The sequence below is a fragment of the Microplitis mediator genome, chromosome 5, assembly GCF_029852145.1.
Source record: "Microplitis mediator isolate UGA2020A chromosome 5, iyMicMedi2.1, whole genome shotgun sequence".
In the NCBI taxonomy this organism is placed as follows: Eukaryota; Metazoa; Arthropoda; class Insecta; order Hymenoptera; family Braconidae; genus Microplitis; species Microplitis mediator.
Genome location: NC_079973.1, coordinates 22718950 through 22737880, shown reverse-complemented (window position 1 = coordinate 22737880; position 18931 = coordinate 22718950). Strand labels below are relative to the sequence as shown.

Below are 18931 nucleotides of genomic sequence, written 5' to 3'. Positions count from 1 at the left end.
TTTTGAATTTCAAATATTATTTTTTCTTGCATAAACAATAAATTTTAATATTTATGCTATAATTGTTTACTTTTTAATTATAAATGAAATAACAACTATTTAGAACGATAGTATTGACTGATCATTACATTACTTGTCGTTTTTAAATTTTCATAATTCATTATTTCCATGTGGAATAATTAATCAAATAAAATATAAAAATATTAATTTTCAACACGTATATTTTATTTTCCATTAAAAAATAATGCCATACATACATATTGTTATAATATAATACATATACATATACATATACATATATATATTAAGAAATAATAGAATCTGCACAAATCAACTTATTATTTTTTAAATTTAATTAATTCGGCGCATATCACTTTATTATTCGCCATATCAGTTATTTACAACGTACGTGGAACAGTCTTTTTACATATATAATATTACATAATAATAATGATAATAAAAATGTATAAAAATGAGTAAAAATAAATTGTGGATTTTAAATCGATCGAGAAATGGCGGAAGAAAAAATCGGTTACATCCTTTTCTCATCGATTTTATTCTGTTATCTCTCGTGGGATCCCAAGGTCAAGCAGCCAATGTATAATAATACAACATATCATATAATATATAATATATAATATAAAATGTACTATTACGATAATAAAGAAAATAAATAAAAGAAGGGAAACATGCGGTTTCCACATATACAAAGGTGTGTAGCGAAAAAAGTGTGCAGCCCTAAACTACCCTGTTCCTCCATAAAAAACATTCACGAATATCATAATAATAATAATAGTCACTTATAAAATACTTATGTCGTAGTTACAGTTTTGACTTTTAATTTTCATTACTTATTTATATTTTTTTTTAATTTTATTTTTAGTCACCTCACTAGTGATTATACTCAATAATTTTTTTTTTACTTTACTACTGAAGATAAATTTTCGAGTAGGTGGTGCGGGGGATTTAATATCATGGCTTAGCACCAAATGCAAATAAATAATTAAGAATAAAAAAAATTATTTTCATTTATGAAACTTGTTTACCAAAGAATGAAATTTTACATTGAAAAACTCAACTATTTATAGGAAAAAAATTAAAAAAAGTTGCTCTGCGAATTTTTTTGTATAATTAGTCGAAGCCAAAGTGCAGTGATAAAATTTTTCAGAGTTCATTTTTCTGTAAATTTAAAAACAAGTGATAGAGATATCAGTAGATTTAATAAAAAAAAAAAAAAAATTAAACACTTTGCATCCTTGAATTTTGTTCATAGAGATAATAAAACAAAAAAGTGCAAATAAAAAACAATAGAGAAAACCTTGATACAATGTCGCCACACAAAAGAGCAACCGAGCGTGTATTCAATAATCCTTGACTATTATAAACTTATAAATTTTAAATTTATACAAATGCGAAGAAAAATTTAATCACGAAATTACATTTACAATACGGCAGTGTCTATTGAAATTTATTTTTTTGCTTAGAAATTTATTGAATATTTTGCGACAACGTTTTTATCACAAAATTACTTATACAATGGGCAGTGTCTCTGGAACATTAATTTATTTATTTACTTTTTTTTTATCAATAAATTTATAAAGTTACTTAAAATATTTTAATCACGACATTCCTTTTACAATACGGCGGTATCTCTTAAAATTTTTTTATTATAAAATTATCAAATACCTGAAAATGTTTTGTTAAAAAATTTAAATCCCAAAGGTTTACAATCCGGCAGTGTCTTTTGAATCTACGGATAAATTTTTCTTGTTTAAAATTATAGTCTCATAGCAACACCGGAAGATATTGACCGTTGGCGCAAATTGAAATAAAAATTTTCAAAAATTACAATACAAAAATAAGTATTTAATGCCGTAAGAAGGACGGTGGTGATTTGGTTGTCATCCAGGTCATAAAGTACCAGGTAGCGTACTTTGTGGCACTGTAAATTTATCGGACTTGTAGAGCATGGGTTCGAGCCCAGTCCTCGAACTCATCGTGTGCTACGATTTTCTCCGATTCTACGTAAAATTTCCAGTAAATTGGTGTACTTTTTTTTGTTACTGTAATTTACACTGTAAAAAATTAGCAGTGAACGCGGAATAAATCCGGAGCGAATGCGAAGCAGATAACTGTCTATTTATTTAATCTCCTTAGAGTAAAATTCACTCCGAAGGGAAGTTTATTTTAATATTAAAACTTCGAATCAGAGTGAATGCAGATTCAAATAAAATCTGTCATCACTCCGAATTCACTCCCAATTTTTTAGTGTACAATTATTACATCACAAATCGCAAATCAAACTTTCATTGTAATTCGTGACATAATTATTACAAATATTAATTTTTTATGTACGTTAAGATCGGAACGTTTTTCGTGCAACGAAAATAAAAAAATTTATGTAAGTTGACTGCTTTAAGATGACTAAAGGAGTGATTGGGAGTGGCTACAAATTTCGGTTGGCATACTGGCAGTAGATTTTTTACTTTTCATTTCGTTTCTTAATTTTCGTTCCGCGAAAACGTTCCGATTTTCAAGTACATAATTTTTCTCTTGCAATTCTTGAAAATTTTTACTCCAATTTAAATTAGTAGCCATCATAGCCCAACATTACTAATGAAACCATAGCATGAAAACTTAGTGTACTCTTTATGTTCATAAATTTTACCAAATACCTAAAAACGCTTTCTCGCTTTCCGAACTCATTGATACCAGAGAATTCTAGGATCCAATGTCTGTGCGTGAACGAGTAATTAAATATACTTTTACACAATTATTTATAGACTTACAAAGATACGGGTAACTATTAGTTAATTAATCGTTTGCGCAATTATTTATGATATTAAATACTCACAATATTTATGTATATTCATATATATTCGAAGGTCAAACGACAATGTAATTTACAAAGTATGTTCTCTGTTAAAAGAGCTTAACCGTGTTAGCGACGAACGCAAATAAGTAATACTGTGTATATATTTAATTAATATATACATATAGATTTATCTGTATAAATTTAAAATGTTTGAGTTAAGTCTGTTAGAGAGAATAGTAAATCTATCTCTACAGTTGGTCGCCATCATTGTCGTACAGAGCAGTACTGAGTGCTGCTTGCAAATATCCGAGTTTCGTAATTGAGGACAGGCGCTTCGATGGAAAGAAAGATTTACGTGAGTCAAGAGCGATCGAGTTTCGCATTTATTGGCCTCGTTCCCTCTACGGAAATCAACAAGTCGTTTAACAACAACTATTCACTGATTCCACTCTCAAGTGATTTTATCAATTGTCTTTTATCCTTACCCACTAGACAAGATTTATCTTATAACTTATCCTCTTCTAAATATACATCTATATGTATACTTATTTATTTATTTATTTATTTATATACTTATATTTATTTATACAAGTCATTCATGTCATATCGACTTATTTCTCGGCGTTTAAGCTAATAATAAATATTTTTTATGATCTGTACGCTCATTATTATTATTATTACTATTTAAAATATACAAATAACATGAATATATATATATATATAAAGTATAAATGTTTGCGCAAACGCACGGAGAAACTTTCATTAGTAGTGTATTTAATATTTATATACATATATATGTGTATATATTTTTAGGAATCGAGAATCAAAATTAGATAATTTCACTTTTTATATTGATTGGTTATAAATTTATTCATCATTGATTTGAATAAATTTTTAAATTCATCTTTCAGTTAATTGAGCATTAAATTAGTTACGTAAACAAATAATGATAATAATAGTAATAGTGAATTTTAATATAAGTAAAAAAAGTATTTATCTATTTTTGATTCATGAATAAGTATTTATATTAGTTTTCAATTCCGAGCTATTTGATTTATATTATTACTATTTTCTTTTTAATCTTTTTTTGTCAGACTTGAGATACGGTTTGATTAAAGCAGCTCGCGGTTGAGCGTCAATTATAAATAGCACAACTTTTACTTTCAGCGTTTGGAAAATACCACCCGGATTGGGTCAATATATATATATATATGTTTATATATATTATTAGTATATAATGGATTTTGTTAAATAAAATCCTCAAACATCATTTACATCAATATTCCACGTGGATCGTGTCAATTTTTTCGTGCCCAAGTATTTCGCACCTAATCTCCTGACGCCTCTGTATATTTACCAACTCTTTTTTAACAAGTTCGAAAAAAAGAACAAATAAAATAAACTCGACATGTATGGAATTATTTTTGTTTTGCCATTCTATTCTATCAGTACACTGAAAAAAAGATTTATTTGAGCCAAAGATATCGATATTTGAATATGACCAAATAAATATTAAATTCTGAGAAAGATATAATATATTTGAGTAGTTTAATTGCGTGAAATAAGTGATTTATTTGTGGCAAAGAAATGATCCAATTGCTACAAAAAAAAAAGAGCCATCCGGCATTACCCGGAATGGAGAGGTAGATTTCTTATGTAAATACAATAAAGCTACAATAGTGTAATTAATACTTATTTTGTAGGCTTAAACATGAATTTCAAGGAAATGAGTTATGCCTTATCATTTAGAAGTTATTAAAAAACTAAGCTGCAAAAATAAGCTTTTTTTATTTTTTGTTAAATTTTCGATATCATCAAATTGTTAGAAAAGATGTTTAAAAAAAAATCTAGTATTACAGTGAAAATTTTAAGACATTTTTTTACAGAATTGAGTCATCATTTTCGGTTCAAAAGTTATTTAAGGATAAAGCCAGAAAATTCATTCTTATGAAAATCAAAAAAAATTTCAAACACCCACAACTTCCAAACTAATCGACCAATTGGGATCATCTTCGCACTTGATCAAGGTAATCGTCCAATAAATAAGTCTATAAAATTTCATTAAGATCCGTTAAGAATTGCGGGCGCTATCGTGATGACAAGGCGCGTTATATCGTATATATATCTACATACATACATATATAAACTTTTGAGTAGATGGTATTTTTTGACTCTACTAGGTAAAATAAGATATATGGTGGCAAAATTCTTTAATAATTCGATCATGAGACCCATTGCAATAGTCCGATTTCTAAAGAAATCTACCTAATAAGGGCTTCAAATATATGTATAGTATCGCCAAATTTTAGGTTATTTATCACAAATTTAATACCTTTACCACAAATATATCAATTACTTACCACAAATAAATTATATATTTCCGTCAAATTATAAAATTATTTGAATCAACTGTCACGATTCGTTGTACCAAATATATTTATTCGTCATTAAGAAATATTAAAAACAAAGCCACAAATAAATTGATTTATTTGGGACAAATATTTATTTTTTTCAGTGTATCAGCTAAATTTTTGATCCACTTTTTTATGCCTTGTTACTTCTTTGGACCACTAAAGCGCCACTCTCAAGACGGAATTTATAACTCACCCTATTTCGCCATCATCCTTTCCTTTAACCCGTGCCTCTCACTTCTGGCCAGTTGCCGACAACGTGTGCGGTATTGTAGCAAATTGTCTTGAATAAAAAACCGTCAATTCTATTTTTTATTATGTTCTGTCCCCTAGCGCCCGCTTTTCCACTCATCCCCCTTTCCCTTATCCCTCACCAATAAAATAAGATAAGTACCGAGTATCAGACTCGGTAATCTTATGGTTTATTTCGTCTTCGAATAAAATCTTTTGAGCATTCACGACGTGTAGAAAAATAAATAAAATATTATTGTACAATAAAAAGACTAGAGAAAGACTTATCGTTATTTGGGCACGGAACAATCCACATGATCGTTTGTCATATATATATATATAGAAATATAATACAATTATAATAGATACCTATACTATAATTTAATAATAATAAAAACCAAATAGTTGACCCTGAAAATTGAATATTCCTGGCTTTTTATATCAATACAATTTAATTTAGTCCTTAAACCAGTAGAATAGTTTTTAGTCCACTTCTAATAGTATATATATAAACACGATTCTCTCGCCATTCTCGGATTATAAGACACCTCAGATGAATCCACCAAGAGCGTCATGAAATTCCTGGAGATAGGCAAGAAGCTGGGGCATAGTTGGTCTGTCTCGAGCCATTCCCAGCCAGCACACTGCCATCACAGCAAAAAGCTCATCTGGACAAGGGCGGGGTTGCACAAGTCGGTAGCCGTCTCTCAGGCAAGCCATCATTTCGAAGGGATCCACCTCTACGTAGGGTTGTCCGCCCATTGTTGCCAATTCCCAGAGGAATACACCAAACGACCACTGAAAAATATATTTCGTGTTCATTCATACACAGGACGCATTTTTTTTCCTTTTCCTTGGAAATAAAACTTATAATTCTCATTATACTTCTTAACTTAGATTAAATAGTTGGAGAACTTACAATATCTGTGGCAGTGCTGTATTGATTGTGTTCGAGACTTTCCAAAGCCATCCATCTAATTGGTCGGTTTTCATTATCACCAAGACAATGATAGTCTTGCGGGAATAAATCCCGTGCTAATGCTGCGTCTGCTAAACGTACTCGGAAATTATTCGGTTCTATTAAGCAGTTTCTTGTTGCTATATCCCTGTTGTAAAGATAAATAACAATAATAATTTTGTTAGTTAAGAGGCTTATGGAGAACGCAATTTGTTGCAGGTGATGACAGGATCTTACCTGTGCAAAAGACCGCGACCGTGTAGAAAAGCGCCAGCACGAGCCACCTGTACACCGACGTTGACTAGATCGCGGGTAACTGGATGATGAAGGCCATCGGTAAGGTAGGTCTTCAGATTGAGCTCGCTGGGTGAACTGGCGTAAGCCAACAGCGGACATGGACTGTCCAGACACGCTGCCACCAGTGATGCTATGTTTCCGTGCACTAGACCAGCTAATTGGGAACCTTCTACTACCAAAAGTGATGCCTGGTAAGCCGATGCTACTTCTGTTAAATTATTTATTCATCATCATTATAAATTTCAAAATTACATGAGAGTAGATAAGTTATTGTTATGGATCACGGGTTCAAGCACACGCGGTTCCTACTTTACCCTAAGCAGTAAAGTTTGATTATGGATAAAGATAAATTTATTATGAGGTAATGTTCGAGGTGATTTATGACATTACTGTATCTCAGGAGTTAAGCGATATTGATGCAGTAAAAGCTGTAAGTTCACCTGTCACAGTTTTGATGATAACTTCTTGTTCTCGCCCGGCAATATTCAGTGAACCTTTATAAACTCTTCCGAATGTACCTTCTTGTACAACACTTCGGCAGTAAAGTGCCGATCTAGGAATTGCCATTGCTCGGGCTTTATCACATGGATCGGTTGTCTGAAATTTGAAAATTAAAATATGTTTTATCTATTTAAATTTTTTAATGTCAACAAATTAAATGAAAGATGAATGACGACAATTTTTTACGGTAATTTTTTATTAGGGGAACCTCGGGCACGGCGGCCCCCCTCAAAAATTTTGTTAAAATTTTTTTTTTCATTTTCGGTCAAATCATGATACCTCTGATGTTTTAAAGATATTTTAAGCTGATCTGCGATATCTGGGGCAAAATGGACCACTAAAAAAAATTGCTACAGAAAACTTTTTTTTTTTTCTAAACTAAAATGAATTAAAAACAATTATTGATTAAAGCTCTTTTAGGTCAACAGATTATATTGTGGTTAAAATCTAAAAATAAAAATTTCAATAAAACTGGTTATATCCGCTAAATAAATTTTTTTTCTAATAAACTTGAAGTTCATGAGATTATAAAGGTACGGAAATAGTATATTCGTGGTTAAAATTTTTTTTTTCAATAAAAAAACAAACAAAAATTTTTTTTAAGCTTTTTTCGGAGGGGGGCCGTCATGCCCCAAAAAAAAAAATTTTTTTTTGGAGTTTTGGTAAAACCTTAATGGATTTGCTTAAGAAAGGACTAAATTAGGTTGACCTATTGATTAAAAACCATAAAAAATAATTACCGGCGTAAAGGGGCCGTCGTGCCCCGGCCTCCCCTATAATAAATCCAAGCAAAAGATTACGTCTTTTTTGGTTAAAGGATTGGTTATTAAAAAGTTGTATTTTGAATCCTCGGATAGTAGATTGGATTAATTTTTAGTTAAATAAAAAAAAATTCAAGTAAAAGAAGTATATAATAGAGACGTAATAATAATTTTGTTACTTTTATATAAAATCTCAGAAAATAAACCGTAATAACGATAATACGTTATTAAAGCTTCTTACAACAATGTCGTGTATCCAGAAGTATTATTATTTAGTCGCTAAGGCTTCTCAGCAGATACGAATCCAGAGTGTACTGTGTATAGTATATATATATATATATAGTAAAATAAAAGTAAAGCTTCTAATAGTAGCAATAGTACATTTCATCCTCGGAGGATATCAATCCCTCTTTGTTGAGAGCAGACGAGGGTTGTAGTACTGGCATCAGCTTGCAGACCAAAATGAGGAGCAAAGAGTGGATGGGAAGACCTGGTCATTCATTAATTTCAATTTTACGGAGTTTTGCCTTTGGCATCGAGTCCATCAGCATTGACTCTTTCCCTTGACGTTATTCTGTCTTTTGTGCTCTCAACAATCTCCGCTCGTTTCCATCATTCTTCAAGTACACATCTATATACATTTATACATAAATGTTTGTAAACGTTTTTTTTTTTTTTTTTCATACTCTTTAGCTTTTGTAAGAGCTTAAAAAAGTTGAAATGCATTAACCGAGACAGGACAGATGGATTGAGAAGCTGTTATCCATTACCCTCCTTTCGTATTTTGTATGATATTGAAATCAACAAGGGGGATTTTAAATATAATCGAGGGTGAGAAAGCTTCTCTCACCGCGCACTATTCTGTTCGTCACACCGAGATTCCCCTGCGATGCGCGGATTTTTAAGGTGGTTTATTAAAAAACTTTATACGTGATAAAATACGTGCTAAAAGTTTTATCATGTTTTTTTTTCACGTTTTTCAAGTACCCGTTATTTATATTTATTTTTACTTGAAAAACCCATTCAAATATCTCGACATTATTATAATTATTATTATTATAAACATAATGCTGTTTTTTTTTCCTGTTAGTTAGTTTATTATTAATGATTGCACGGAAAAATTGTTCTTGTTTTAAATGCTATACGGAGAAAAGTGCAGGTCAAAATTAAATAATAATTACAATCACAATAAAAAATTTGCTATCTCAAATGAAAAATTACAATCCATAAAATTTGTAGAAAATTAGTTTTTTATTTTAATTATTACTATCTAGATTGTAATTTACACTTATCATATTAATTACAATACAGCTTCGGTAAGTTTTCGTTTGGAAAAAATCAATATTTATTTATTCATATGAAAATAGTTCAATGTTACAGAAAGTAGAAATTGTTTTCAGAATTATTAAAAGTTAGTACATTAGTCGCAATTTTTGTTTCGTAGTTGATGAATATTACATCTCCAATGTAACTCTACGTAGGTTACTGTACATTTAGAATATCGGTAAGACAAATCGCTACTTTAGAAGATAAAATTACTATTTGAGATTGTAAAAATTACTATCTGGAATACATCTTTCACAAAGCGCGTTAACTAATATTCACTAAGTACAATCCCGGGTCAAAAATAGAACTTGATTTAGACTTGGTTTACCAAGTCGAAATTTGGAGCCGTTTTTTACAAGACAAACTCGACTTTTTTCTACGGAGATATGAAATACATTGAGTTTTCGCTTTGGTTTAGACTTAACTGGCTTACTTAGTCACGATTTGAGACGAAAAAGTTGAAATCAAGTCGGAATTGACTTGGTTTAGATTTATTCGACTTAAAGCATAAGGCGAAAAAGTCAAAACTAAGGTGAAATAATTTTTATATATTAAGACGAAATTAAGACTAATTAATAATTTTTTTTCGACTTGATTCAGCAAGTCAAAAGTAAGGTGATTGACTATCGTGCTCGAAGTAAAGACGAATAAGTTCAAACTAAGATAAAAAAATACGAATAAGTTGAAATAAGTCGAAACTACGATAAAAGAAGTTTAAAAAGTTGAAAAAAATTTAATTTAAGTCGAAAAAGTCGAGATCTTATCGAAAAATCGTCGGCAAATCGATAACTTCAAAAGAAAATAAGGTGAAGCGAGCCTGAATCAAGTTTTATTTTTGACCCGGGATAGTACAAATTATTGGTACATAATAATTTTTATTTGTCGTTAGTAAATTTTATTTTGAATGTAGTAATTTTTATAATCAATAGACATTATTATTCTAAATAATATGTTGTAATTTTTACTTTGAGTTTTGTAGAAGTTTTGATTTTGTTTTTAACATTTCAAGATTACCTTCGGATTGTAATTTATTTTTCAAATTTAGTAAAAATTACTTAATTTTTTTCTCCATGTACGGTGTCATAGCAAAGCCGGACTATATTGACCACTTGATATAAATTAAAATAAACACATTGCAAAAATTACTATGACTGTAGTAATTTTTTCAACATATTAATTTTAATTTCCGTCAGGTGGCCAACATTGTCTTACTTTACTATGACACTATAGCATTTAAAACAAAAATAATCTCTCAGTGGTTATTATAAATTAAATACAATAGTCTAGTTGAACAAAGCAGGAAAAAATAGGAGAGTAAATATAAAAAAATAATAGTACTACATAATCGTTTGTTTGGACACAATAGCATTGAAATAAATTGTTAAAAAGTTGCTTGCGGAAATAGATTATCGTTGCTCAGCCCTCCAGGGACTGAATCGTCGAGTGCATTAGCATGAGAATGAGGACGTGGAAAAATAGTTTCAATTTCGCTGTAAAATTCTCGATAGTTGGGTTAACTATAAAAGATACAATAAAAAATATCCTATAAAAAGCAGGAAAAGAAGGGGAGAGGAGAGGAGAGAAAAAGAAAAGGCAGAAATAATAATAGCAGTGCGGGAGAAAAGTGAGTGTGTTGGCAATACGCAATCAGCCGGTCCAATATTGGAATCGGAAATAATTTACGAAGCTACGTAGTAGATTGAACAGAGTAGAGTACAGAGTAACAACCAACAGCACTCGGTAGTTCGCACGAGCTGTCCCGCGTGGCGTCGAAACGCGTTAAATGCAAATACGCTAATTCCACGGGCTTATCGTGGACTCGAGGCCTGTAATTATTAGAGAGCCCTCGTTATGCGCATTCACGCTTATATATTGCCGGACAATATTAATGGACATTTATATGTACGAGCTGTTAAATCGAATAAACACATTTTCATCGTCGTACTCTAAAATTCTACTGAGTGAGACTTATACATCAAACTTTTACGACACATAATTTTTAATGTCAAATTTAAATAGACTAATTTTAAATTTATTAACTTACTTTCCGTTTCTTGCACATCAACGCGTTAGAAAAAATAAACATCGTTAAAGTTTTTAATGAAAATTTTAGCTCTATTGTTGAATATTCTGTGTACATAATAGTATTATATTTTATCAAAAGCAATAAACTCTCGAGACTAATACTCAGTCAGCGTCTGAAAATCATGTCGTACATTTAATAAACATACATACATACATACATAGATACTCACTCATTCACTCACTCACTGGTGCTTGGGATTTTGTTGCGCGAAGCTCGAGAGAGAAAGAGTAAAATACATCAGACTAACTTGATTAAAACTTTGTTCATCCGTCAAGCACCACGGTTTATTCACACATGAATAAAGTAAAGAAAACATAGCACACTAGTGCTGTATCAAATATATAAAAGCAAGGTATACAAATGTCTATGAATTCCCTTGAGACTTGTGAGGTTCGAAGAGATGTTAGAGAATATGCTAGGACGAATGTACTCAGTACTCAGTACTCTGTAGTCTGCAGCCATCATAATACATTGATAAAATCGTCTTGAGTATGCCAAGCGTATCATTTAGCCCGAAGACGTGTAGCATCAAGTAAACAAGTGGATTTTAAGATGAGGGGCGACGGTAAACTGGGGGAGAGTATTTTCTGGAAGGACGATTACGTTCGTGTTTCGGTAGCAAGCTGAAGCTTTACTTCAGAGAAGACGACATCCAAGCTTTGGAGGCAGTATAAGAAGTGTGTGTGTGAGAGAGAGAGAAAGAGAGAGGAGTACAGTAAAGGCATACGCGTATACCCGGTAAATTGATCCAAGATCAAAGCCAAAACAATCACAGGACCCACTTGCAAGCTTCCTCATACCAAAACCGTTCCTCTTACTCTATTACTCGTGTACCCTCTTCTAGTCTCTCCACCCTCTAGCTCTTGCACGACCTCTCTGTATCTCGACTTTCATCCGTCCGTTAGACAGTCTCTGTCGCACCTCTGTACACTGGATTCACGCTCTTGATCGAGGGATTGCTCAAGAGAAGCAACCGCGTGTGTAACCTTCCATCTACCCCAACTCTCTCCACCACTACTATATGTCGGCTACGACTACTACCACTAGCTTGAGAAAGTTCTCGGCTTCTATGGATCGAGTGTACTAAGCTTACTCGGACGAGATGTCCCTCTGGGATCTGAAGCCGTGTAGTCAGTGAAGTAGAGAGTCACAGGATGGCTACAGGTATACTATATACTAAAGACATACAGAGGAGCAGTAGAATATCCAGGATTTTTTTCATTGTTGCTGAAGGAAATTAATATAAAAGGTCTTGGTGCGGTTGGTGTCAGTGCTTTGTCGCTTGAGGAATTGTTGTTGTGGCTCTAGAAGTGTAACTAAAAGAAGAGTGAGAAATGGAAAATAATAGTAAGAAGATATTAGAGATGCTGGAAAAATAAATGCTAAAATGAGAATGCTATTCGGACCATAAGACGCACGTGGTGAGGAAGTGGAGAAAAGATAAAAAAGAACGAGGAAAAAGGGTGGTGGTAGTAGCATTGAGGAACAAGGAGAGGGAGAGGAAAAACGTGAGTGAAAAAAGCAGAGATGAAAGAAATAGTCGTAGGGTGAACTGTAAAAGTAAACGTGGCTTTAGTTTTATTTTATTTTTATATTTTTTGTTGCTTTATTCTTTTCTAGTTGCAATGCTATATACCCTCGACAGAGCATCGTCGCCGCGTCTTTTTGCTGGAAGCCCGCGTATGCTTTTTTTTATTCTTGATCCCATTGCTCGCACGCGGTGCTTCAAAGAGAGTGTATTGGAGAAAGAGTACAGAGTAGTGTGGAGTACTGAGCCAAACGTCCGGATCGCTCGTGGAACTTTGAGAAAAAAATAAAATGGATTTTTATGTATATATGTATACATACATAGGTAAGGTATGAGTATAAAAAAAAGCGAGGTCGAAATTTGGGGAGTCAAAGTTCTAAAATGATAAAAAAGGGTTGAAAAAATCGTAGAAAGAAGAAGAAAAAAAAATCGAGAAAACATATTGACTGGAGTTAGCGGGTACGCTATGCCGAGTGGCTCGTGTCGACGATCGACGGGGGTTGAAATGGCTGAATAAAAGCCGGAAAGTATGCGCCGAGGATGGACAGAAAGAAATCCGGAGTTTGAGATGAGAGAATGCGGGATGAGAGGGAGTGGGGGTAGAGATAAAAAGAGCAAGAGTAAACGAAGGGCAAACGTAGTAAAGGAAAAGTTGTTCGTGGAAAGCGATTCACTCGACCACAAACTCGATAAACTTTTGAGCCACTACTCTACTCTGGCTCGTGGATGTACGTCTCGCACGGTTTCCGCTTCCGGTGCGCACTCAGCAAAGAAAAAGGATCAAGAGACGTTGAACTGTTTGAGAGTTGAGGGCTGGTAATACTACCGGGGATACGAGAGGTAAAGAGCCGAGGAGGCGAGGTAACTTGAGTACAAAAGTTGAGCTCGGGTTAAGATGGAATAAAAGCTCTGGAAGAGCAAAAGCTGAAATTGCTCAGTTACAACGAAATCGGATTTTCCGTTAGTGGAAAACAGCAAACATGAGTGTCTGTTTCTTGCACTTTTAAGCTCCATGTTCTTTTACTTTACTCGGGATCTTGTTCTTGCGATGATACACATCATAAGTAGTAACAGCACTCTGGAGCGCTGAATATTGTAGCGACAGCATGTGTGGTGATAGTACACGAGTAGTGACTGCATTTTAGAGCCACTCAATAATGTACCAGCCATGCGTAAGTAGTCGCGGCCTTCTAGTGACACTAAATATTACAGCACCAACACAGTAACGTTATTAATAACGACAATGCACATATACAAGCATCAGTGCATTCATATATATATATATATAGTAACAATATAACTTTCCTATTACTTAGAATGTCTCTTCTTACTACCCCACATCACGTCTTTCACTTCTAACGTCACTTGGACCACCTTCCGGCATCCGGTATAACGTCGACACCGTCGTCGTACCAATGTAGTACTCAAGAAAACGTCTTTGAGTCTGTGATTTCAATGGCAACCGAGACAACGAGACTCACAAACCTGCACAATAGCTTCTCGAGATATGATACGAGTTCCTAAGTATATATACATACGTACATGCAGTATACCCAGAGCACATAGAGTACCTACGGCGGTACTAGAGTCTTGTAATGCAGTGGAGTATGCTGCAAACCAAATGTGGCTGTTTAAAATTCTGACATTTGCATATCGCGATACCGGGAATGTCTTTTGATAGTGTAGTTAGTCTGGTGTATGAGAGCCGAGCGGAGAAAAAGAAATAAAAAGTAAGCCAGCGGATTTGGTCTTATCTTTGTTCACTTGAACTTAATAATACTGATACTACTTTGATACTTTAATACTTTGTTCTACGAGCATTGTTCGGATAATTATTGTTCTTGGGTAATGATTATTATTCTTGTAGGTAATGATTGTTCTTTGGGTTAATACGGATAAAGGAAGTGGATGCTTTTTGTTTTAAAGTTGTATGCTTGTATGTATGGATGGTTCTCACCTGGCTTATGTTGGTAACGTGACTGGCTGCGTAATAACTCGCTCGGGAACCGCAGGGCCGCGCGTACAAAGGCTCGAGGTCTGCGATAGTCGCGTAACTTCCTGAGTTGGCGCTTCCTGGCCTTGGGTCTACCCTTACCAGTACTGAGCTTCCGGTCAGTCCACCCGTACCCGCTGCTGAGTAGCTGCAGCATGGCAACGTTTTTCTGAAATCGCAAGTAATTATACAACACTTACATATTTTATACTTTATTACTACATTATTATTTTTTTTAAATAATTAAATCTTTTGCTTCTTGTGAAACTAAAAGCTATTTACATAAATTTATTCTCTCATTATTTTATTTTTCTACCGTGTGGCTCATTAAAAATTCATTAATTATATTTTTTACTATTAATCACCCAAAAATAAACTTAAAGGAAATTTTTAAATATCTTTATAATAAATACGTTTTCAAGGAAAAATTAAAAGAATAGAAAAATTTTTCAATAAATCTTCATTGTTGAAAATTATTTTTACGATTAAAAAAAATCTTGACAAAGAATCGCATTAAAAAATAAAAATGAAACTAAAATTTCAGCCATTAAAAATTTTAGGTCGACTAGTTTCTCATGACGTAGTTGTTTGATAAAAAAAAAAAAACTCAACAGTGAAGAGTAGAAATAACCATCAAGTCTTGTAACTATTGAAATAATTATAAAAAAGTGTTAAAAAATAAAAATGTCTTTGACACATTTGGATTCAATTTTAAGCGTTTGACGAGGGAAAAAATATATAAAGAATGTTCATTGGTTTTTAACAATCCTCTTGAATATGGTGATGCACAAGCAGTGGTAGCAGCAGCGAGGGTGGATAAAAAGAAGGCGAGAAAGACAGGAACAAATTTCGGCTCACCCTTCTGTCGTCATCTCCATTCTCGAGCTCACACCCTCATCCATTTACTCATACCTATAAACCCCCACCCAAACATATCTGTACATATATCATATACATATATAAATATACATATGTAGGTATATTATGTTGGATTCGATAAGAGCGAAGACGGTTGTCGTGTGATATTGTCGAGTAATTTGCATATTGCCCCGAGGGTCGGAGATCGCCATAGCAAACGAGATCCCTTGCTTCGTCTCATTTGATGGCTTCAAGTTGCTTCACCGTCTATCCTATTGCTGGCACATCTTCGGGCATTGTCCTCCTCCGACCTCCTTTATTCTACATCCTACATCTAACCATCTACCACAACCATGACCAAACGTCTCTGTATCTCGTGAGTTTCCTCCGTAACGAGGTTCTACACTTTCTCTATCTCTCTCTCTCTCTTTCTCTGTATATACATATATATTCAACGTTGAGGTTGAGATGTAGGGAGAGACTAAGTGGATCCTTAAACACGTTAACTCGTCCGCTTTGTACAAGAGGGGATTGATGCTTATCAACGATGCTTGCGACGTACTTGTGATTAACGGAGATCCAATGACCATAACAATGAATTTGATTTCCCACGAGTTTCACTCATCATTTATACGGAAATTACATACCTCATGCCTCGCATATACCTTGTATAATATATTGTAATGTATATTGTTTTGCGAGACGTTTAATCAATTCGTTTACTAACTTTCGTCAGTCGGAGACAAAAAAAAGTTTCATGAATACTTTTATTTTAGTTAATTGAATTTACATTTTTTAAAAATAATAATCAACGCATTATTATTTATCGAGAATGTGATGATTGAAATTTATTTTTAGTCGTAAAAAATTTGAAAGTTTATTTTAAAGATGGAGCATTAAATATTTAACTATAGAAGTTGTTTAAAATTTGATGTAAAGTAACGTGAAAATTTCCACACTATGCACACTCAAGATCTGTTGAAGAACACTTGTATTTGAAATTACTGCTTTATCCCCTACGGCAGAGAGATTTTCATACGAGGGCTCCCGCGCCCCTAGTTTAGTGCGCGTTTATTGGAATAGAGTGGCCAGAAAGAGAGAAATGGAAGAATGGTACGAGTGAGCGAGACAAATGTCACGGGGGAAAAATGCTTAAAATATTCCGGCTCGTATATATGTATATGTATACACGATTCGATGAGACTGATGGTGATATAAAAAATATAGATATACAGATCTATCTATATGTAATTCATAAAAGAGCGAATTATAATCGATTTGTCATCAGTTTTGGGAGTCCATAAAATCGTTTCGCAGTCGATTATATTGCAATCGGAAAAAATAAAAAAAGATCAAAGGCGTTATGCTGGATTATTACGAGGGAGAATAGTCGTGTACAAATAACTATTACATTCCCTGAAACCACATGGGAAATACCAATAAAAATTGCTCTTCATATCTAAAAAATATATTTTTAAACTTTTTTCATAAAAATTTTTTTTCGCTTTTTAAAAATTAAATTCATATTAACATCAACTAGCAGATCTCTTTAATTGCATAAATAAATTTTTGATAAAAAATGATAACTCATAAAAAATTAATAAATCTCTTAAAAGTAATAACTGAAGCATAACCCTCTATTGTTCTCGGTAACTCATCTACAATTGGATCAAAGACAACTTGAGAATGGCTAAGTACCAATACACGTTGTTGCGTCCGAGGAGATGCTTCATAACAAGTACCATTGTAAAATTTGCCGCTTTGTCGAGCGTACGAGACTGCTGTTCGTTCTGCTCTGCCAGTACTTGTACTTATAGCTCTACCGCTGCCACAACTGCAAGAGGGGTTGCGCATCGCCCCGATTCAGCTAACCCTTATCCTCGTCGCCAGAACCGCTAAGGCGTTATCCCGTCGGCAGAGTCTCAAAAGAGCTAATATATCCCGTGAGAGACAATCGTTTGCTTCCCTCAGCGTATAGCCTACACGGCCTCTTACCACACTTTTCCCATTCTCCTCTCCTCTAACGTTTCGTGAGCCTGCCTTCAACACTGGGGTCTCAGAACGGAAAGTTACTCAACCTCTTGTTCGTCTCCTCACCAAGAGATCCTCGTCCCGTTATCTTATACTTAAAGGCCATATCCTATGGCCTTATATCCCGGGTTGAATCCACCTCGAAATCCGCCCAACAGCATTGCAGCCGTGTAATAAAATGTCGGGAGCGATGCCAGCCGACCGACAGATCACCCAACTTATTGAAAGGATATTTCATCCGCTCGGAGGACCTATCCAGCTTATCCTACCCTACACTCCGCACTTTTCTTACTCCATGCCTGACTGTGTGGCTTTCTTACTCGTTTTCCTAAAATATCTTCCCCCCTGGCCCCTTGAAACTCTTACGCTGCACATGCCGGGCGCTTGGCTCCAGTCCTGGAGAAAAAAATCTAAATCTTCCCCCCATCTCAACTCATATCGGGGTTTCCTTATATTAGCTTTAGCTACTGTACGTTTTCCATGTCATTTATTATTATTTTTTTATTTTTTATTACTGAAGGATTCACAGGGATTCACACCTCTTTTGTTGGCAATTGATTTTTTTCGAAACCTTTTGAAAGATCTCACGGACCCTCTCAGAGCTTAACGGTTTCTTTTTATAATGACTTTTCTTCCTACACTATTTTTCATATATTTTAAATTTTATTTTACCACTGGATCAAAGTATCGATAGAGAAAATTGTTTACTCGCGTTTTATTACCATTTTTTACCCAAGTTTTTTATATTTTTATAATTTTTGTGTCACGGGTAATTACGAAGTTAAAATAAAGATGATAATAGTTAGGGAAATTTAAAATTCTGCTAGCTTATATAATTGTTATAATAATCATTATTACTATGTAATTAAACTTACTGTGATTCTTGTACACGAGCTTTGCTATTACGTATATACAAAGCACTGGCAACACTACCAACAACGAGGATAAACGCACATGCGCAGGTTGCTGCAAGGTAGAGTGCACCTGTACCATTAATGAAAGGGCCAGCTTCTAAACGTACTGAATCGTTACTCGGAGGCGCTTCAACACCTGTAAAAAAAAACAAATTATTTTTATTTGAATAATTATTAAAATTGTCTTTCATAAAATTAAATCAGTTTAATTTCCACTAATT

General features: G+C 33.5%; 1 protein-coding gene across 2 annotated transcripts in view; it reads right to left on the bottom strand.

The window, feature by feature from the left end:
• Positions 1-209: 209 nt before the first annotated feature.
• Positions 210-18931, bottom strand: part of LOC130668783 (tyrosine-protein kinase Drl) — a 70448-nt gene continuing 51726 nt past the window's right edge. For both annotated transcript variants that reach the window (XM_057471248.1, XM_057471249.1), the window contains 6 exons: positions 18672-18846; positions 14872-15076; positions 7153-7309; positions 6653-6920; positions 6377-6563; positions 210-6255 (listed from right to left, as the gene is read on the bottom strand). In XM_057471248.1, coding sequence (XP_057327231.1) covers positions 6007-6255; positions 6377-6563; positions 6653-6920; positions 7153-7309; positions 14872-15076; positions 18672-18846 — 1241 coding nt within the window. In that variant the 3' untranslated portion in view covers positions 210-6006. The remainder of the gene's footprint in view (positions 6256-6376; positions 6564-6652; positions 6921-7152; positions 7310-14871; positions 15077-18671; positions 18847-18931) is intronic.